Source organism: Danio rerio, chromosome 7, assembly GCF_049306965.1.
Source record: "Danio rerio strain Tuebingen ecotype United States chromosome 7, GRCz12tu, whole genome shotgun sequence".
In the NCBI taxonomy this organism is placed as follows: domain Eukaryota; kingdom Metazoa; phylum Chordata; class Actinopteri; order Cypriniformes; family Danionidae; genus Danio; species Danio rerio.
In genome coordinates this window covers 9,635,001-9,657,937 of record NC_133182.1, presented here as the reverse complement: position 1 = coordinate 9,657,937, position 22,937 = coordinate 9,635,001, and the positions used below count along the sequence as shown (strand labels likewise).

The 22,937-nt window shown below is 39.4% G+C and overlaps 1 protein-coding gene across 2 annotated transcripts in view; it reads left to right on the top strand.

Moving 5' to 3' along the window:
- aldh1a3 (aldehyde dehydrogenase 1 family, member A3) overlaps positions 1–22,937 on the top strand; it is a 145,511-nt gene that overhangs the window by 29,582 nt on the left and 92,992 nt on the right. For both annotated transcript variants that reach the window (XR_012382525.1, NM_001044745.1), the window contains 1 exon segment: positions 14,111–14,172. Coding sequence is in view for 1 of the 2 variants with exons in the window: in NM_001044745.1 (NP_001038210.1) it covers positions 14,111–14,172 (62 nt within the window). In the remaining variant the exon portion in view is untranslated.

The window sequence follows — 22,937 nt, the reverse complement described above, 5'->3', positions numbered from 1 at the left end:
TGGCAATACTGTATTAAATGTCATGCCATTAAAGCGACCCGAACTTGACTTGAATGAGTTTGAATGAGCAGCTGAATTTATATAACTGAGTGAATGGCTTTACACTCTAAAAATTTCTTGGTTGCTGTAACCCAATATTGGGTCAAATATGGACTTAAAAAAATTATTTATTGGATTTACTCAATTTTACTCAATTTTTATGTTCATATGGGCTGAATTTAAGCAAATAAATGAAACATAGTAATGTTCATAAGTAACTTAAATTGTTTGTTTAATTCTGGCCCATATAAATTGGTTGCAACCACTAACTTTAAAAAAAAATTTATTAAATCTAATAAATCATTTTTTTCAAGGTGGACAATCCCAACTTTGGGTTTATTTATTAAATTATTAATTTATTAATTCAATTTAAAATACTCTTTTTAACCCAATAGTTGGATTTGTCCATATTTGAGCCAACATTGGGTTACAAAAACCCAGCGATTTTTTTTTTTTTTTTAGTGTACAGTGAATAAACAATGAGCAAATTATTGACATTTTCAAGCAATTCTTCTAATAATTTGTTGTCATTTATTACCTGCTGAGGTCGTTTGCATCATACAAACAGCAACAAAGAAGTGGTAAACTGGCCGATCTTCATGACATTTTCCAACAGAAAGGTTCGGTGTGAAGGAATTTGTATTATTTTTCTCCTGAGTATGATTTTTCTCAACATTGATAATAATAAATGTCTCTTAATGATCAAATCAGCATATTAGAATGATTTCTGAAGGAAATGTTCTGAATTGTGTGACACTAAGGCGGAGTAAAATTCAGCACAGTAATAAATTACATTTTAAAATAAAGCAGGTTTTTAAAAAGTGCATTATATAATGATAATATGTCTGCATTTTTTATTAAATTAATGCACCCTTGGCAAGCAAAAATGTAATCTTTTGAAGAGTAAATACTGTGTTGTCATAAAAAATGTGTCCAATAAGTATAGACAATCCCAACATTGGGTTATTTTCTTTTTCTATTAAATTTAAATAGCACTTTTTAACCCAAAGGTTGTGTTAAAACGACGATTTTCTTGCTGTTAGGCGACAGTGCTAACCACTGAGCCACCGTGCCGCCCAAAAGTACAGTATATTATATTAATATTTCCACATTTTGGATTTAATTAAAGCATCAAATAGTAAAAAATGTAATCTTTTGTACAGTATGTTTTCATAAAAATGTGTCCATTAATTATTGGGTTAATTTTTAATTCAATTAATATTGTACTTTTTAACACAATGCCCACATTTGACCCAACATTTGCCTACAACAACCCAGAATTTTTAAAGAGTGTACAAATGATGCAGATTTGTTGAAAACAGCCATATAATGTTGCCTGCCACTTATCACGGCTGCAAATGCATGTTTTCTGGAAAAGAGAAATGCTCTTTTTTAGCTGTAAAAGTACTTCAAGCATTTTCCATCAGCCATTATCACCTGCACGCTGTTCCAAACCTTTATTTTCTCATTATTGCACTTCATTTCACATGCTTTTAAATAACCACCAGATTTAATCTTTGAGCAGTTTCTCTAATAATCAGCCTTTGCACAATACCTACTGTATAAAGAGGCCATTCGGGAACTGTCTACATTATGAAATATAGAGTGACACGGTGGCTCAGTGGTTACCACTGTCGCCTCACAGCAAGAAGGTCACTGGTTCGAGTCCCGGCTGGGCCAGTTGGCGTTTCTGTGTGGAGTTAGCATGTTCTCCTTGTGTTGGCGTGGGTTTGCTCCGGTTTCCCCCACAAGTCCAAATTCATGCGCTATAGGTGAATTGGATAAGCTAAACTGCCCGTAGTGTATGTGTGTGAATGAGAGTGTATGGGTGTTTCCCAGTGCTGGGTTGCAGCTAGAAGGGCATCTGCTGGATAAGTTTGCGGTTGATTGCGTTGTGGCAACCCCCGATGAATAAAGAAACTAAGCCAGTAGTTCTCAAACTTTTTTCACCAAGAAAAAAAATTGTCTCTCCAAGTACCACCATAATAACCAGTGTTAAAATTCAGAAGCGTAGCATGCCTAATGAAGCAGCTACAGCACTGCACAAATTAAAAACATATTATTTAAACATTATAAATAGTTTGAACATTAACACTGTAATGTGCTTATACAGGCAAAATAATAATAATAATAATGAAATAAAATGTGCTTTTTAAAAAGTTAATTAAAAATGGGACTGTTCTAAAAAAGTAAAAAGCAAACTGCTGTACTTAAATGTAAAGTATTGTAATGTAATGTAATGTAATGTGTATTTATATAGCGCATTTATTGTGTACGGCCATACACCCAAAGCGCTTCACAATCATGAGGGGGGTCTCTCAACACCACCACCAGTGTGCAGCATCCACTTGGATGACTCGACGGCAGCCACAGGACAACGGCGCCAGTGCGCTCACCACACACCAGCTATTGGTGGAGAGGAGAGACAGTGATAGAGCCAATTCGGTTGAAGGGGATGATTGGGAGGCCATGATCGTAAGGGCCGATAGAGGGACTTTAGCCAGGACACCAGGGTTACACCCCTGCTCTTCCACGAGAAGTGCCATGGGTTTTTTAATGACCACATAGAGTCAGGACCTCGGTTTAACGTCTCATCCGAAAGACGGCCCCCACTGACAGTGTAGTGTCCCCTTCACTTTTACTGGGGCATTAGGACTCACACAGACCTCAGGTTGAGCGCCCCCTGCTGGCCTCACTAACACCACTTCCAACAGCAACCTAGTGTTCCCTAGTGGTCTTCCATCCAGGTACTAACCAGGCTCAGCCCTGCTTAGCTTTAGTGAGTAACCGGTCTTGGGCTGCAGGGTGATATGGCTGTGGCTTAAGTATTGACATAGCGTAGCCTATTCATCGAGGAAATGTTCCTTGGACCTCATAAATATAGGCTATATGTCATCATGTTCATATATATTTATACAACAGTTCTGTCTGGATCTTGAATCTGATTGGCTGATAGCCGTAATATCAGCACCCGTACAGCCTCTTTACCCTTTGTGTATTAGTCCGCCCACAAACAGCCAGCAACAAGCAGACACTACAGATCTAAAGTTTAAAAGATGCACGCTCAACTGTTTAACTGTCAGCTTATGATTTGAATCCGGAAGAAAGTAGTTCCTCATACAAAAGGGTTTTGAGACTCTCCATGTTTGATTTTGTTTTTATATAAACAATTATGCAGTCAAACTGTTATATAAATGCAATATCACACGAGTAGCAGTGGCATATGGCTGTATAATGGCACTGGTGGGGGGCACACCTCCCACCAGTGCCGATATACAAATTTTGAAATATATGTTGCATGTTTTTGTATATCTTTGAAATCTAAGCATTGACTAAGCATTGAGCCTTGTATTTTAAATATATGGATTGGATTTACATGTTTAAATTAGACATTAGATCTGCTCACTGCACATCAGAGTAGCCTCTGTGTCAAAAAAGCATGTCATTAAACCATACCTGTCAACATTGGGTTATAAAAATATGGGATATGCCCCAACAACCGTTACAAATATGGGAAGGGGATAGCTTCAAATGATGGAATACATATCAAACATTAGAAAATTGAAAATAAAATAAAAAGTTTAGCCTGTTAAAATCAATGTACTGATTATATCGGTGTTATCGTACGTGTCAAAGGGTTAAAAGTGTGTTCATTATTTTACTTCAATTATTAATCGATTACTCTGCGTACCACTAGAAGGAAGCCTGCGTACCACTATTGGTACGCTTACCAGAGTTTGAGAACAACTGGCCTAAGCCAAAGGAACATTTTATTTTATCTAAATCAGTGGTTCTCAAACTGTGGTACGTGTACCACTAGTGGTACGAAGGCTTCCTTCTAGTGGAGCGCGGAGGAATGAAATGTCAGGTACATGCTATACACATTTCAAAATTTATGACAAATTATGTTTATAATATGCCAATATGACAAATAGCCTATATTTCTGAGGTAATCTGCCACGTTCATTTTTAACTTTGCAGAGTTGTAGCTGCTTTACTGGGCCTACTACGCTAACGTTACTGTATTTCAATACTGCTCATTTTGGTGGTACTTGGAGAGACAATTTTTTTCCTGAGGTGTTACTTGATGAAAAAAGTTTGAGAACCACTGATTTAAATCATTAAATGTATGTCCTCTAAAAATGCTGGGTTGTCAATCCAACATTGGGTTGAATATCCTGCTGAAAAAAACTGCTTAAACCAGCCTAGGCTGGTTAGCTGGTTTTAGCTCGACCAGGCTGGTTTTAGAGGGGTTTTGGCCATTTCCAGGCTGGTTTCCAGCCATTTCCAGCCTGGTCTTAGCTGGTCAGGCTGGAAGATGACCAGCTAAAACCAGCTAAAACCAGCTTGACCAGCTTAGCCAGGCTGGGAGCCCAGCCAAAACCAGCTATGTCCAGCTTAAACCAGGCTGGTCAAGCTGGTTTTAGCTGGATTTAGCTGGTAATTTTCCTCATTTCTTAAAAAAAAAAATCTTCAATGTTTGAGAAGACTTGGGGTAAATTTATTGAATGCATAAATAATTTGGATGTTACACTGACTGAAAATACGGATGGAAAAGTATGACACTTCCTTGCTTTAACCCTTTATTAGTCATTATCATTTGTTTATTGTTTATTTCCTCTTAATTTACACATCAGCTCAATGTCTCACAAGTATGTCTATTTAAGGGTTCTGTCTTGTGAGGGTGGGAAAAGGGTGGAGGGGGGTTATAAAAGAATGTTTACATGTATACTGAAATGATTCTGTAAATTATTGATGTGAAAATTACAAATATATTGATAAAAAAAGGAATTTTTTCACACTATTCCCTATAATATTTTTTCTTTTGGAGAAAGTCTTATTTGCTTTATTTCGGCTAGAATAAAAGCAGTTTTTAATCTTTTAAAACCATTTTAAGGTCAAAATTATTAGCCCCCTCATGAAATATTTGCTTTCGATTGTCTACAGAAAAATCCACTAACTTGTCTAATTGCTCTAACTTGCCTAGTTAACCTAGTTAAGACTTTACTTAGCCTTACTGCCTAATGAGCCCCATTGACACCCTCTGCCAGTGCATTGATGAAATTAACAGTTGGATGTGCCAAAACTTTCTTCAGTTAAACAAAGAGAAAACTGAAGTCATTGCGTTTGGGAAAAGAGATGGGGTTCTCAAGGTAAATGCGTACCTTGGCTCTAAAGGTCAAACGAAAAAAAATAAGGTCAAGAAACTTGGTGTGACTCTGGAGTCAGATCTGAGTTTCAACAGTCATGTCAAAGCAGTTAGTAAATCAGCATACTATCATCTCAAAAACATTGCAAGAATCAGATGCTTTGTTTCCAGTGTAGGCTTAGAGAAACTTGTTCATGCTTTTATCAGCAGCATGGTGGATTACTGTAATGGACTCCTCACTGGTCTTCCTAAAAAGACAGTCAGACAATTGCAGCTCATCCAGAATGCTGCAGCCAGAATTCTGACCAGAACCAGAAAATCAGAGCACATCACACCTGTCCTCAGGTCTTTACACTGGCTGCCAGTTACATTCAGAGTAGATTTTAAAGTATTGTTACTGGTCTATAAATCACTAAATGGCCTAGGACCTAAATACATCACAGATATGCTCACTGAATACAAACCCAACAGATCACTCAGATCTTTAGGACCATATAAACTAGAAATTCCAAGAGTTCAGTCAAAGCAGGGTGAATCAGCTTTCAGCCACTATGCTCCTCGCTGCTGGAATCAGCTTCTAGAAATGATCAGATGTGCTCCAACATTAGGCACATTCAAATCAAGACTGAAAACACATCTGTTTAGCTGTGCCTTTACTGAATGAGTCCTGTGCTGCGTCCGACAGATCGCACTATTATGTTTTTCTCTTCTTCTTCATACTTTTATATCACATTTTACCTGTTTTTATGGGGTTTTTTTACTCATTTTTATTATTTGTTTTTATTTTTATTTTACTTGTTTCTTTTATTCTTGTTTATGTAAAGCACTTTGAATTGCCACTGTGTATGAAATTTGCTATATAAATAAACCTGCCTTGCCTTGCCTTTCCTTACATGTCACCTTAAGCTGAACACTAGTATCTCTGAAAAATATCTAGTCTAATACTATTTACTGTCATCATGGCATAAATAAAATAAATCAGTTATTAGAAATGAGTTTTTAAAACTATTACGATTAGAAATGTGTTGAAGTCTTCTCTCCGTTGAACAGAAATTGAGGGAACAACAAATAAATCAGCCAATTAATCTAGCACGGTTAATAAATAAGCCATTGGAATCTTGAATTGGAGACCGGCTGTAAGCAGGAAGTGCTGAACGGGCCAATTTCATGGCATTTTCCAGCGGAAAAGGTTGAAGTGTGAAGAGCGTTGATAAAGCAGCGCCGCTACCTCACGTTACCCCGCACTGGTCATCCGACTCCTGGGAGACGCGGAGGAGCGCTGAGGGCGAACAAAGCCGAGCGTTCCAGCCAAGAGCCGATCCGCGGCCGGTTTGAACCTACGCCCAGACTTCTCACACACCGCAGGCCTCTCGCGTTTCACTGTGTCTCCGGTGAAAAAGATTGAGGGAGGGAAAAAAAGAGCAGCAGAACATTTACAGTTGAAGTCCCCAATTTCTGTTTAACGGAGAGCAGACTTCTTCAACACTTTTCTAAACATAATTGTTTTAATAACTCATTTCTAATAACTGATTTATTTTATCTTTGCCATGATGACAGTACATAACATTTGACTAGATATTTTTTAAGACACCTAAAATGACATTTAAAGGCTTAACTAGGTTAATTAGGCAAGTTAGGGGTAATTAGACCATTTTACAATGATGGTTTGTTTTATAGACTATCAGGAAAACAAATATTTCTTAAGGAGGCTAATAATATTGACCGTAAAATGCTTTTTTAAAAATTAAAATCTGCTTTTATTTTAGCCGAAATAAAACAAACAAGCCTTTCTCCAGGAGACAAAATATTATAAGAAATACTGTTAAAAATCCTTGCTCTGTGAAACATCATTTGGGAAACATAAAAAAAAGACAAATCATAGGAGGGCGAATAATTTTGAGTTCAGCTGTACGCTGTTCCTGACCGGAGCTTTGTGTTGCCCGTTGAAACCGTCGCTGTGTGCTTTTCCCGAAGCTTTCTGTCTTTCATGTTTGCTTTTCAGTGGCCACATCCAAGAGCTTCCCAAAGAAACAATGATTGGATATCAAAGGGGAGATTTACAGTACCGTGTGACTTTTGGTGGGTGTGCGTGTGTGTGCATGTACAGGTTTACCTGCACTGCAAAAAAATATTTGTAAATTAGCAGCTGTATTTTGTGAGAGGTGTTTTTATATTTAATTTCCCCCATTTATTTATGCTTTTGAATTGCATTATGGGATCTTGATCCACGTATCACAAAATACAGCTGCTAATTTATAAATTTTTTTTGCAGTGCAGGTAAACCTGTACACGCACACACACGCACACCCACTTAAAGTCACACGGTACTGTAAATCTCCCCTTTGATATTCAATCATTGTTTCTTCCAACAACTTTGAACCATAAAAAGTTGGAAAAAGTGACTTTATTAACATTTGTACAGTTTTTTCCAGCTGCTTACACACAAAATCTTGTCTTGTCACAAGATTTCTGAAACATTTCTCTAAAAATGCAAAACGACACCTCAAATCTCCAAAACAGAAGCCGTTTCTTAGCCTTGAACTCAACTTTTAATTGCATAAAACTCTTTTTTTTTCAAACTCCACACACAATTCTTTACCTAAAACACAAAACCCTAACAGGAATCCACTTGCTTTCTTTTTCCAAATGCAACCAGTCACAAGGTCACACACACACACACACACACACACACTCCTCAAATGTGGAAACACTAATTTCTTAGCTGATCACTAACCAATCACTGCTTTTGTCTAGTATAGGCCAAAGGTGATTGGACACTGGGATGTTCTGGTCCAAAAAAAAACTGGCTTGCCTCCCATTCACAATTTGTGGTTTTGTACCAACCCCATTTTCTCCTTTTCTAAATCCTAAATCCTAAAAGAATAGAGGAATTCTTCTGAGCCTAGCACTGTAAATTGTATGATGATCAACCCATACGCCCACATGGTGCTTTTCCAAGCAAGGAACGCTTCTCCCCCTCGAGACTCCATTCTTACACAATTGTGTTTTTTTTACTGTATTCTAAAGATCATACTTTACATATGTTCTATTTTTTATTTATTTATTTTTTTACATACAGTATTTTTCTTATGCTATAAACACCACCAATGTTTGACCTAATAAAGGTTCAGTTTTTTTATGTCATTGGTGTTTACAGTCTACCTGTTACTCCTCTCAACAGATTACTGTACTGAAGAACATTGTGCTGAACTGTAGATATAAACCTAAAAAACAAACAGCCTTAGGGCCCTATCATACACCCGGCGCAGTGTGGCGCAAGACGCGGCGCAGTAGTCTTTTGGTAGTTTCAGCTTGGCGCAAGAGTCGTTTTGAGGCGTTGCGCTACGCTGTTTAAATAGCAAATGCATTAGCGCTCATTTGTGCGCTCATAGGCGTTCTGGTCTAAAAAGGAAGGTGTTCTGAGGCAGACCGCTGGTGCGTTGCTATTTTGAGAAACTATAATAGATTTTTCATTAGACCAAAACAAACTCGGTCTAAACTCCAGCGCAGAGTTGCGCCTCGCTTACACACTGCTTAATACACACAAGAGAGCAATAGGCAAATATCTTTACATATGAAAACATTTCAATATTAAGGATACATATAGGATATAATAAGAATAGATATAGGATATAAATATAAAGGATTAAAATATTACAAAACATTATTTTCTAGCCTACATAAATATGAAAAATCACTGCTTTTATGTCTTCTTCATCTCGGGAGGCTTTTTCAGTTCATTCATAAAAATTTGCTTTTGTATAATGTTATTATTATTAGCAGTATTATTTATTATATCCATATTTATATTTGTTTTATAAAACAAGCTTAGATTTGCCCACCTGTCAGGTTTTAGACCATATGGGGCATTGCAGGTGTATTTGGAAATAACTCAGTATTTTGACCACACTTGGTCATTATTGTTCATTTATTCGTTTGCTGGAAATTAGAACTGAATTTAGAAATAGTTTTTAAACGAATATTTGCGCTTAACAAACGCAATTAATTATTTATAGACTAATTGATGTCTGTGCATAAAGGTTTCCCTATCCAAGAGCGAAAGTGAAAGTGATCCATTATCTCTCATTCTCACGCAGTAGATGCTCTGTTAAACTGTTTTCTGTTAAAAAAAACTGTTAACTGTTAACTGTTTGCTTGTGAAATGATCAGTTTTTCCACTTAGACTTACTTTGCGTCCTGTAAATAGCGAATGCGCTCTTGGCGCGACGCAGCTGGGTCTTAAAGGGAATGGGAGATGAGACTCTGATTGGTTTATTCTCAAAACACACCTATAACTCATTAAGAAAATAAACTCAACCCTTTTAGACCATGCGCCTTGGCGCAAAGCGCATTTTCCCGTCCGTAAATTAACAAAAATGTGTTCTGACACGCCCTGAAAGCGTTTGCGCCCTGCGTTTTGCGCCCTGCGCATGGACCGTCAAAATAGAGCCCTTAGGGTGCTTTCACACCTACACTTTTGTTTCGGAGCCTGTCTCGTTTGCCCAGTTAGCGCGGTTCGTTTGGCATATGGGAATCCAGCAATCGCGCTAGGATCCGCGCTAAATCAATCGCTCCGAGATCGCTTGAATGAGGTGGTCTCAGCTCAATTAAAACAAACTCTGGAGCGGATTGATTGCAGTGAGAAAGCGATACGATCCGAGCGTGGTTAAATTAAAGTGTTTTATGGATGTGTAATAGGCATACGGCTATATGAAGAGAGAATTATGAGTAGGGCGGTAAGTTTCGGGAGTCTCCCGGATGCCCGCAAACGAGTGATAATCTCCCGGTAATCTCGCTTCTCCCACCCAGTACTCAAATACATCAAACACCTCAAACACCACCAAACCACCACCAACCCCTTACAGCTGAGCGGGACTCTGCAAAATAAACTGACACTGACCAATGTGAGGGGAGTTTACTCACAAGTGACTCAAGGGTTTTAGCTCTTTTGGTCCGATTAGAAACTGTGCCGTGTGAAAGTGAACCGCACCAAGAGCAAAGAGCAACAATGTAACAATTTTAATCCCTGTTTCAGAACAACTGAATCGATTCACAGGTCTGAAAGCACTTTTAGATTTAGAACAGCAGTGTTGACATGCTATATCCAGACATTTACTATTATAAGAGAAGTTGTATTTGATGCCAATGCTTCATTCTGACGTGTGTTCATGGCATTCTGAATGCAGTGTTGCGTTTTGAAGGAGATATGAGGCGTTATGCATTTTGTGTGTGCAGTTCTGAGAATTGTATATAGGGATATATAATCAGAATGAGACTGGGTTGGTTATTTCACAGACTTTTTTCTCTTTATATTATTTATTATATGTATATTATTATTTCAAACGACTAAAGAGTTAAATTTTCTACATCAAAAGTGAACAGACAGAGATCAACATCCCATAATGCGTGTTACGATTTTAAAGATGGTAAGTCAAGGGGAAGGGGAGTAACATAAATTTTCGGTGAAACACATTAGAAAACACACAATATCGACAAGTGAGGGACAAAATAGATAGTGATAATAATAAATGCAAAACAATATGTATATAGGAAAAACACTAAATATTTACAAGGATGTGTTGAAATTTTTAGACAACAAATGGGACACATGATGTTTGAACAGATAGATGGGAGAGTTGGAGAGATGAGACACGGGCGGCGTCCAAACAGTACAAATAAATAAAACAAAACAATCTATCGGCCCAACATCTACCCTAACTATACAAAGGACAAATACAACAGTTATTGAAAAGAAATCTTCGTGTCTATTACGCACTACCTAACCTATATAATATATACAATGTGAAAACAAAAGTACAGTGGGTGGAGCACACCCATTACCTATTGTATATAAAACCATAAATAAACACAATTTGTGCAATACAACATACAGAAACTGCTCATTAAAGGGTCACGAAACCCCTGTTTCAGCAGGGTGTTTTCACACCTCTAGTTTGGAAAAAGTCAGGAAAGTGGGCGTGTCCAGCTCTGTTTAGGTGGGAGCGTTGGGGGAGGGAAAGAGGGAAGGTGCATAAAAATGGGAGTTTTGGTTTAGGTACGCGCTGATTTTCACTGAGGCAAAACAAACATACACACACAGAGGAGAAAGACAGAGACTATAAGTTTACACTTATAATACCACACAAATAATGTATTATAACTCTCTGAAACTGACCCTTTTATGCTTTGATCTAAACTTTGTTGCTTTTAGTGACTGTGGCTTTAAATTTAAATGAGATTGGGCTCTTTTGAAAAGAGGGCGGCGCTACTGATGCCTATGTGTCAGCATAGTGGCAGAAATGAAAACGAAGACGGAGTTTTCCTCTGAAAACGCTTCACGTCCACACTGTCGTTTCTATTCGTTTTCCAAAACTTTGTCATCCACACTGAAACGACTACAAATGCTTTTACTCTGTACCGCGCATGCGTGAAACGTAAGACACTTCGGCATGCATCATTTCCGCCTGACGTTTATTTTCTTTCCGGCTCTTTGAAACGTTGTGGCAAAATGTCAAGGAAAAGCACACAGCTTTTTAAATGGAATGACAGTGAAGTGGAGTTGCTGCGTCGAGTAACACATGAATACAAAGTTGCAAAAGAGAGTGAAAATGTAGACTGGGAGACATGCCAAAACAAATACGCCGATATACTGGACCGCTTTAAAGAACAGTATCCTGCTGATGACGCTGCTTACCCTCACAGTAAGGACAACATCACTAAACTCATAATCACAACGAAATTCAAGTAAACGAATTAGTAACATGACTGTGTCACATGACAAAAAACGCGTCATCGTTTTCGAAAGACTCCGTTTTCACAGTCTACACTACGACACGAAAACAGCGTTTTCAAATTTATCCACTTTGGAGAGTGTTTTCAAAAAGATGCGTTTTTGTTTCCTAAAAACACAACTGAGTGTGGACGGAAGGGCAAAACGGAGACAAAAATATGCGTTTTCAAATGAAAACACACTAGTCTGGACATGGCCTTAATAACAAAACTAACGTCCTAACGGCAAAACAAACATACACACACAGAGGAGAAAGACAGAGACTGTGTTTACATTTACTTCAGTAAACAAATTATTTGCCAAATTATTAAATGGTGGACTTTAACTGCAGTTTAGCATTTTTACTTTCATTCAGGAACATTTCATTCATGCCCCTCGTGACAAACGAGATACTGAGTGAGTGTAGTTTTAATGGAATGTTTGATACTGCATGGCGAATGGGAGAAAAAAAAAACCCTCTGCATTTCTCTGTAGGTAGTGTCAGAAAGCCGTGTGTGTATAGACTATCCCGTCTCAAAATGCAGTGAAAATCCTACACAACGGTAATAGTTTGATTGCGGTTTTTACATGTTCACACTTGGAGAGCAGCATTTACAGCGGATCTTTCAGTCCATAATATTGTAGCGATATTAACGTCCTGTAAACTTAATAACTTAGAAATCATTTTGACTAAGAAAATCTTTAAAAACTGAAAGAGTACTGCTGACAATACAAACTAACTTTGCCTTCTGAATAAACACAAGCAAAGACCACTGATCGCTCACTTACCAAATCTGTAGAGACTGAACAATCAACACCAACTGGAGCTGCGTCTTTTTTAAAAGAAGACGAGCAGCAAGTCCGAATTTCACCATTTCCAGATGAGAAAAGCTCTCGGGGAAACAAGAGAGACATGTAGACACGTATTTCTGCCGTGTGTTGCATGCACTGTAATCCACACGTGAGTCCAGCTGCGCTCTCATATCGGGAAATGGAAACAAAACCTTCATTACAGCACATTTCAAAATGCAACACTGACGACCCTTATCTCTTCTTCTCGCACTTGTTTTGGCAACACAACGTGGCGTGTCTCTGCCATCTGAACACTGTAACAGGTACAAACAGGCTGCGTCCGAAACCGCCTACTACACAGTAGGTACTGCATTTGAATTTAAACAAACTACTCGGCCGTTAGAAAAGTACGTTCTATACAGTATGAATGTGAAAAGTATTAATGGAATTCGGACGTACTACATCCGCCGTTTTGTCATGGTCACGTGACCTACCTGCGTCAGTTGCGTCGCCTCACTTCCATTCATGAATTCTCTCACGGGGCATTTTGGGATGGCACAGCGTGCATGGGATGCGCACTTCAGAATCTCGTCGGAAGTAGTAAGTCATCCGGGTACTTCTCGCATACTGATTTTCGAATTCTATGAATTCGGACATACTACTCGGCTCGCATACTGATTTTAGCGTACTATGTAGTATGGAAGTATGCGGTTTCGGACGCAGCCACAGTCTTCGAAGCTACCATGCATATATTAATGAAGTTGCACGCATACACAATAGAGGGCGCTGATTGGTTTGAACCAATTCTTTCTCATGAATTAATGCTGCACACTCAGAGACATCACGATGCACTGGCCATTACAGACAGCCAGGCTCCATGCTGGAATACACACAAGTATCTAATCGCCGTGACGCAGCTTCAAAAATTAGTTTCAAACCGGAAGAATAAATTTGCTTGAAATAACAAAAAACCAACCAATTTTCACTTTTTTTAGTAAAATATATGTGTCCTACTAGTGTTTTTAGCAGCGTGGGACACATGTATGACTGTCAACAGCTCAGAAATTGTGTTCTGGTGTTTCATGACCCTTTAACCGATGTTTTTTTTACAGTGGATATAATTGCCAGAACCCAAAAGGGTGATTTTAAGTGCCGTGTAACATTTATTTCCCCTTGACTTACTGTTTATTTTGTGTGTGTGTGTGTGTGTGTGTGTGTGTGTGTGTGTGTGTGTGTGTGTGTGTGTGTGTGTGTGTGTGTGTGTGTGTGTGTGTGTGTGTGTGTGTGTGTGTGTGTGTGTGTGTGTGTGTGTGTGTGTGTGTGTGTGTGTGCGTGCGTGTGTGAATATGTGTTTCTTTCAGATGAAAACTTTGTGTGTTTTACCAAGCATGAGCCCATCGGTGTGTGCGGAGCTATTATTCCGGTGAGTTTATGAATGTTTATTGATTATATCAGTAATTTATTAAAACAGTCTAAAGGAGACCTGTTATGCCCCTTTTTACAAGATAAGTCTCTGATGTCTGTATATGTGAAGTTTACACTTATAATACCACACAAATAATGTATTATAACTCTCTGAAACTGACCCTTTTAGGCTTTGATCTAAACTGTGTTGCTTTTAGTGACTGTGGCTTTAAATTTAAATGAGATTGGGCTCTTTTGAAAAGAGGGCGGCGCTACTGATGCCTATGTGTCAGCATAGTGGCAGATTTAGACCATGTCTACACTAATCCGGATAAATTTGAAAATGGAGTTTTTCTCTAAAAACGCTTCACGTCCACACTGTCGTTTCTATTCGTTTTCCAAAACTTTGTCATCCACACTGAAACGACTACAAATGCTTTTACTCTGTACCGCGCATGCGTGAAACGTAAGACACTTCGGCATGCATCATTTCCGCCTGACGTTTATTTTCTTTCCGGCTCTTTGAAACGTTGTGGCAAAATGTCAAGGAAAAGCACACAGCTTTTTAAATGGAATGACAGTGAAGTGGAGTTGCTGCGTCGAGTAACACATGAATACAAAGTTGCAAAAGAGAGTGAAAATGTAGACTGGGAGACATGCCAAAACAAATACGCCGATATACTGGACCGCTTTAAAGAACAGTATCCTGCTGATGACGCTGCTTACCCTCACAGTAAGGACAACATCACTAAACTCATAATCACAAGGAAATTCAAGTAAACGAATTAGTAACATGACTGTGTCACATGACAAAAAACGCGTCATCGTTTTCGAAAGACTCCGTTTTCACAGTCTACACTACGACACGAAAACAGCGTTTTCAAATTTACCCCCTTTGGAGAGTGTTTTCAAAAAGATGCGTTTTTGTTTCCTAAAAACACAACTGAGTGTGGACGGAAGGGCAAAACGGAGACAAAAATATGTGTTTTCAAATGAAAGCGCAATAGTGTGGACATGGCCTTAATAAAAAGACTAACGTCCTATGCTAATAAGGGAGAGATGGTCACTAATGGGCGGGGCTTTCCCTCGTCTGATGACACGTACAAAGGGAAAATGTCAATCAAAGTGTTTCTGCAGACTGTTTTTGCTAAGTGTGATTAAAAACAAATAGAATTAATAATTTTGTACTGTTAGAAGCTGGTTATATTCACACACTAAAGCCACACAACTGTGTTTAAAGCCCTTATAAAAGTGATTTTTTGCACATTAGGTCTCCTTTAAGGCACAATTTTTGCTATTAATAAGCCATTAACTTTGACTTTTAGGTAGTAGTTGGGTTTAGGTATTGGGTTAGTAAAAGATCAAATGTCATGAGTACTAATAAACCAATTTTTTAATAATAGGCCAGTAATAAACCCTGTTTATTATTGAGAATTCTGGACTTGAAGTGTTACAATAAAAAGAAACAGCTATATTTTGTTTTACATGATTTTAAATTTTATTTAATAAAATAAAATAAATATTCTGGGGTCGCCACAGTGGAATGAACTGCCAAATTATCCAGCATATTTTACACAGCAGATGCCCTTCCAGCTGCAACCCAGTACTGGGAAACACTCATACACACTCACACACACACACACACACACACACACACACACATTCATACACTACAGCCAATTTAGTTCATCCATTGTTCCTTATAGCACATTAGTTTTGTGGGGGAAATCGGAGCACCCAGAAGAAACCCACACCATAAAGTCCTTCATATTTTTCAGCCACTTTCATTATAATTCAATTGCTTATTTATAGATATTTAAATTCATTTTTAGCTGCAGTTATTTTAGCTTGTTTTATTTTATTTGATTATTTATTTTATTTTAATTGATTTATTTTTGTTTTGTTATTTTTTTTTATTTCATTTGGTTATTTATTCTATTGTATTCTGTAGTATTTAGTGCTACAAATTTTTTATTTTGTTTTATTTTATTATTTAAAATATTTTATTGTTTTTGTTAGATTTTTTGTAATTTTTTTATTCAATTTTTTATTATTTATTTTATTTATTTCATTCTATTTTTTATTTTATATTAATTATTTAATTTTATTAGCGTGAATAACATCTTTATTATATATTTTTTCAGCTACTTTAATAATAATTCATTCATTCATTCATTCATTCATTCATTCATTTTTCTTTGGCTTAGTTCTTTTATTCTTCAGTGGTCGCCACAGCAGAATGAACCATCAGAATGAATGTTTTACATAGCGGATGCCCTTCCAGCTGCAACCCAGTACTGGGAAACATCCATACACTCTCACATTTAGTTTATTCAATTTAGCCAATTTAGTTTATTCAATTCCCCTATAGCGCATGTGTTTGGACTGTGGGGGAAACCAGAGCACCTGTAGGAAACTCACACCAACACAGGGAGAACATGCAGACTCCACACAGAAATGCCAACTGACCCAGCGCTACCCACCGTGCCACCACACCGCCTTTATTTATTTATTTTTCTTAGTTTTTTTTATTTTTATTTATAGAGAATAACATCCTTACTATCTATTTTTAGCCACTTTAATAATAATTAAAATACATTCAAATAAAAAAAAATAGCTGCTGAACCAAATTAAACCCAGTGTTTGAGTTGGTCCATGTTTTACCCAAATTGGGGGTAAATAACCCAGCATTGTAGCAAGGTAAAGTTTCTCATTGTTATAGTACAGTAATCTATATGGCTAAATATCTATAATCCACACATATTCAATTTTAATTTTTAATTTTTATTTATTTTTATATTTTTAATAATTATTTTTTCTGAGTTTTCACCTTTAATTTTTGATAGGACAGTAGAGAGTATTGACAGGAAAGTGCAGAGAGAGGGGAAGGATCGGCACAGGACCACGAGGCGGGAATCGAACATGGGTGGCCGCGAGCACCGGAGTGCATGTGTCGACGCACTAACCACTACACCACTTGAATTACTTTTTAATTACAATTATTTATATTAGTTTTGTTTTATTATGTTTATTAATTTGTATTATTTTTTCATTTTATTTTTATTTATTTATTTTATTATTTATTTATTAGTTATTTATTTTATTGTGTCATAGTTGGTGCTACAATTATTTCATTTCGTTTAGTTTTTTATTTTATTATTTAATAATAATAATTCCTTACATTTATATAGCGCTTTTCTGGGTACTCAAAGCGCTTTACATAATGGGGGGAATCTCCTCATCCACCACCAGTGTGCAGCATCCGCCTGGATGACGCGACGGCAGCCATTTTGCACCAGACCGCACACCAGCTGATTGTTGGAGAGGAGACAGAGTGATAAAGCCAGTTATGATATGGGGGAGGATAGGAGGCCATGATGGACAGAGGCCAGTGGGCAGATTTGGCGAGGATGCCGGGGTTAAACCCCTACTCTTTTTCAAAGGACATCCATGGATTTTTAACGACCACGGAGAGTCTAATCTGAAAGACGGCACTCACTGAGCAGTGTAGAGTCCCGGCACTATACTGGGGCATTAGGACCAATGACTGTAAAAAATATGGACGACGTGACAGCCCTTTTTCCCATTGAACGCCTTGAGGGCAAAACGCCTGCTTGACGGGCACAAACTGTCGCAAAAGACTGCTGAAATTGGAGCCAGACATGCGCAGAAGGATTGTCTGATGGAGCCAGAGGAGGAGCCGCGAAAATGAGCAGAGTCGAGCTTCCAATCAAACGCTTTATGTAAAATCAACTACGCCCCCCGAACTTCTCAGCATGCGTTTGCTGTCATATCAACACAAATGGATGTAATAACGTTAACAAATATGAGGGTTTTATATATTCAATCGCGCCAGCTCCAGGCCGCATCGCATAACTTACTCGCGGCGTCGCGGGCTGATTCCGGCTCGCATGCGGCAGCGCCTGCTCGCTCGGCCGCCGCATCTGGCTCGATTGACTCGGGCTGGAATTGGGTAGTGAGTCCAGGCATCCGGAGTAGGTCCAGCAGAGGTAACATTAGTCAGTCTGAGCTCTAAGAGATAAGTCTCCGGCAGGCGAGAATCTAGCCGGAACTGTGTTTTGCTATCTGGGTGGCTAGGCGTGTATCAGCAAACTAATAAAGCCCGAAAAAAGCCCTGAACTTAGCGAATAAACAGTGTTCCACCAGAATCATGTATGTCAGAAACTATAGTTTACTGCTGAACTCATTTTGTCATGGTAAAATAACACAGAAATCGAATAATAACACTTCAGTCTCCTGCCGAAGCTCAGACGCCGCGCTTTGAGAAACTGTCAATCACAGCTGTCAATCACGATGACACGCCCAGCATTAAATTACTGCTAAAAACAAACTGTTTACAAAAATGAGGATCTGCACCTATTTCAGCACAATAACCAGTGCCTTAATCCACCAGAACTATCTTTCGGGACATTTTATTGCAAGTGTAATATTTTTTTTTATTTGGGCTCAAGTCTCCTTCATTAACACGGAGGAGGCGGGCTTTATGACTTGTACTGCAGCCAGCCCCCAGGGGGCGATCTAACGGCCGAAACCTTCACTCAAACGTAGGCTTGCGGCACACTTGATTAGGACCCACACAGACCGCAGGCTGACCGCACTCTGCTCTCCTCACTAACACCACTTCCGGCAATAACATAGCTTTCCCATGTGGTCTCCCATCCAGGTAATGACCGGTTGCATCCCTGCTTAGCTTCAGTGGGCGACCATGTGAGAGTTGCAGATATAATATTTATTTAGTTAATATTTATTAAATTTTATGTTTTGTTTTATTTTTATTTATTTATTTTAATATTTATTTATTATATTGTATCATATTTGGTGCTACAATTATTTAATTATGTTTACATTTTTTATTTTATTTATTTATTTTTTTGTTTTGTTTTATTTTATTTTATTTTTTTTTATTGTGTAGTATTTGGTGCTACAATTATTTAGTTATATTTTATTATTTATTTTATTTTAGTTTTGTTTTATTTTTATTTATTTATTTGAATATTTATTTATTTTATTGTGTCATACTGTAACGGGGAGACAGGCTTGAGTCAAGGGCAGGCAGCGTGGTTTAGAGTCCGTAATACAGGCTTTAGTCAGGGGCAGGCAGCGAGAATCAGAGTCCGTGTAATCAGGCTTTAGGTCAAGGGCAGGCAGAAGACAGAGCAGAGTCGAGGAACGGGCTGAAGTGGTAAACGGGAGATCAGGCAGGATAGAACGCTCAGAAATGCTGGCCGGGGCTAAAACAAGACTTCGCAGAGAACTGGAGTTGGAGTGTGGCTTATATAGGAGCGTGGGTCGTTAACTGGATTCAGTTCAAGTGTGTGCACGATCAGTCTAGGTGGATGATGTAATGCTTAGAAGTCCGGGGATGGCGGCCTCTGCTGGCCAGCGAGGGGAATGACTGGGACCGAGTCGGTGACAGAGCCCCCCTCCAACGAACGGCTCCTGAAGTGAGAAGAATTGCGACGCCGGGGTTTTCCACGGGGGCGAGGGGCCGGCATTTCCGGATGTTGCAAGTGAAACTCATTCACCAGAGTTGGATCGAGAATATCCTTACGTTTGATCCAAGATCTTTCCTCCGGGCCGTACCCCTCCCAGTCGACGAGGTACTGTAGTTGTCTGCCCCGGCGTCTAGATCTCAGGATCTCATGGATCCGGTAAGCCTCTTCTCCGTCGATCATGATAGGTGGGAGACCCTGTTCACCGGCTGCCACCTCCCTATCCACCTCAGCTGGACCAACAGCAGGCTTGAGCAGGGAGACATGGAAAATGGGAGAGATACGGTAGTGGTTAGGTAGTGTCAGTCGGAAGGATACAGGAGTAATCTGTTTCTCAATTTGAAAAGGACCCACGTACCTGGGGCTGAATTTCTTGCAAGGAAGTTTCAAGTGGAGGTCTCGGGTTGATAGCCACACCCACTGTCCGGGGAAGTACATGGGACCAGGACGACGAGGTGCTTCCAGGGGTTTCTTATGAATTTGCTCGACATCATCGTTTCTCTTGGCAGGGTTACGTTTGAGAGAATGAAAGGTATAGGGGTGGAGTTTGTTAGTTGCCGGGGGTCTCTGGAAACGTTTAGCGCCGATGCCCGTGTCAGAGGTATCACTCTCGACGACAAACGACATGGCTGTGGAGGGGACGGTTAGGCTAGCTGGAGCAGGTGATGCGGATGTTTGAACAGAGCCCTTCTCCAACTTCTCCGTGACGCAAGTATTCCTGGCTTCGGTCTCAGGCTGAGAGAGTGGAAAGATCCTTCCACGAGGAGGCGGTATGCCTGGTAGTGACTCCATAGCATGATTATACTCACGATGGGGAGGGAGTTTAGTGGCTTTCTGTCTGTTAAAGGTTTCATTGAGATCTTGGTAAGTTTCGGGGATCTGACTGGACTCAGGGTTTACAGGACAGGCGATTCTGGTCTTGAGTTGGACAGAGGTGACAGATTGAAGACATTGGTTAATGCAGTTCTTACTCCATTTGATAATCCCACCAGTCTTCCAGGAGATCTGGGGGTCATGGGCCTGCAGCCAGGGCAATCCGAAGACAATGGTATGCTGAGGAGAGTCAATTACTAGGAAGGAGAGTTTTTCTTCATGGTGAGAGGCAGTTTGAACAGAGAGTGGTTGGGTACGGAGTTTAATGTTTCCTTCCCCCAGGGGGCGTCCGTCTATAGCTGTGATGGCTAGGGAAGAGTCACAGGTGGTAAGAGGGATGGAGTGGTTTCTCGCAAACGTGTGGTCAATAAAATTGCCAGCAGCTCCCGAATCAACCAAAGCTCGAGTCTGAATCCTTACATCACCATAATTCAGACAGACGGGTAAACTCAGATGGTTATTGGAGGTGGAGGGTAAATTGGTTGCACTCACCGACACTGTCTTAGGTGGAGGTTTATTGGGACACCGGAACTTGGTATGACCCAAAAGACCACAATACAGGCATAAATGATCATACAATCTTCTTTCACGTTCCTCAGGGGTTAATCGGGTTCTTCCCAGTTGCATGGGTTCAGGGGAACTTGGAGCTGAGGGGTCTTCAGGGGTTACAGGACAGGGAAAAACAGACTGTAGGGGTCTTCTAACTCGAAGTAAATTATCCAACCTGATTGAAAGTTCAATGAACTGATCCAGTGATTTTCCCTCATCACGGCATGCCATCTCAGTCTGCAGTTCTGGGTTCAGAGCTTTTCTGTAGAGTGTCTTTAGAGGACCGTCAGCCCAGCCAGTCTGCGCAGCTAGCGTGCGGAAATGTAGAGCGAATTCGGCTGCAGGTTGATTTCTCTGCTGGACACACAAAAGCTCCTCGCCAGCATTACGACCTCCTTCAGGATGGTCGAAAACCGTACAAAAACGTTTGAGAAAGTCATTAAATGAGGGGAAAATTGGGGTATTGTCTGGCCAGAGCGCAGTAGCCCAATCTAAAGCTTTTCCCGTGAGCAGGGAGCACACAAAGGCAATTTTACTCTTTTCATCAGTAAACAGATGGGGCTGTTGAGCGATAAAGAGTTTACACTGTAGTAAAAAGCCTTTGCATTTGGCTGGGTTACCTGAGAACTTGTCGGGAAATGCCAAACGAACGCCGGAGAAGGTCTGGAGCGGTGTAACAGGATGTTGGCTCGGAGTGTAATTGGTGGTGAGTTGCACTGTGGAAGCAACTCGAAGATCTTGCAATGCCTTAACTAATTCATCAGTCAGCTGGGTTAGATGTGATAACTGTTGCTGATGTGTTGTTAGTACCTGAGCTTGAGTTGCGACTTCGTGGGACAGGGCCTGCATGACTGCGGGATCCATGTTTGGCGAAGTCTTCTGTAACGGGGAGACAGGCTTGAGTCAAGGGCAGGCAGCGTGGTTCAGAGTCCGTAATACAGGCTTTAGTCAGGGGCAGGCAGCGAGAATCAGAGTCCGTGTAATCAGGCTTTAGGTCAAGGGCAGGCAGAAGACAGAGCAGAGTCGAGGAACGGGCTGAAGTGGTAAACGGGAGATCAGGCAGGATAGAACGCTCAGAAATGCTGGCCGGGGCTAAAACAAGACTTCGCAGAGAACTGGAGTTGGAGTGTGGCTTATATAGGAGCGTGGGTCGTTAACTGGATTCAGTTCAGGTGTGTGCACGATCAGTCTAGGTGGATGATGTAATGCTTAGAAGTCCGGGGATGGCGGCCTCTGCTGGCCAGCGAGGGGAATGACTGGGACCGAGTCGGTGACACATACATGGTGCTACAATTATTTTGTATATTTTTTATTTATTTCATTTTTTGTTTTGTTTTTTTATTTTTATCTTATTTTTTGTTTTATTTTTATGTAATTTATTTTATTATTTATTTGTTATTATTTATTTTTATTTTATTTATTTAGTGCAAATAACATCCTTATTATCTATTTTTCAGCCACTTTAATAATAATTAAAATACATTCAAATAAAATTTTTAACTGCTAGTTTAAATTTTTTTTTTATTATTAAATTAGTAGAACGAACTTTAAACCAATGTTTGAGTTGGTCCATATTTAACCCAATTTACCGCTATATAACCCAGCATTGTAGCAAGGTAAAGTTTCCCATTGTCATAATGCAGTAATCTATATGAGCAATAAAGCATTATTAACATCTTTATCCCATTCATCGATAAATAAACTAGCACGTCTAATCTAATTTCTACATCCTACAGTATCAAAATGTCAACATGAATCACATTTGCACCGTGTTTATCTCCTAAACGCATTAGGATTCTGCAGATCAGAGTGTTGAATCACACACACGCCGGCTCTGTTTATATACTGT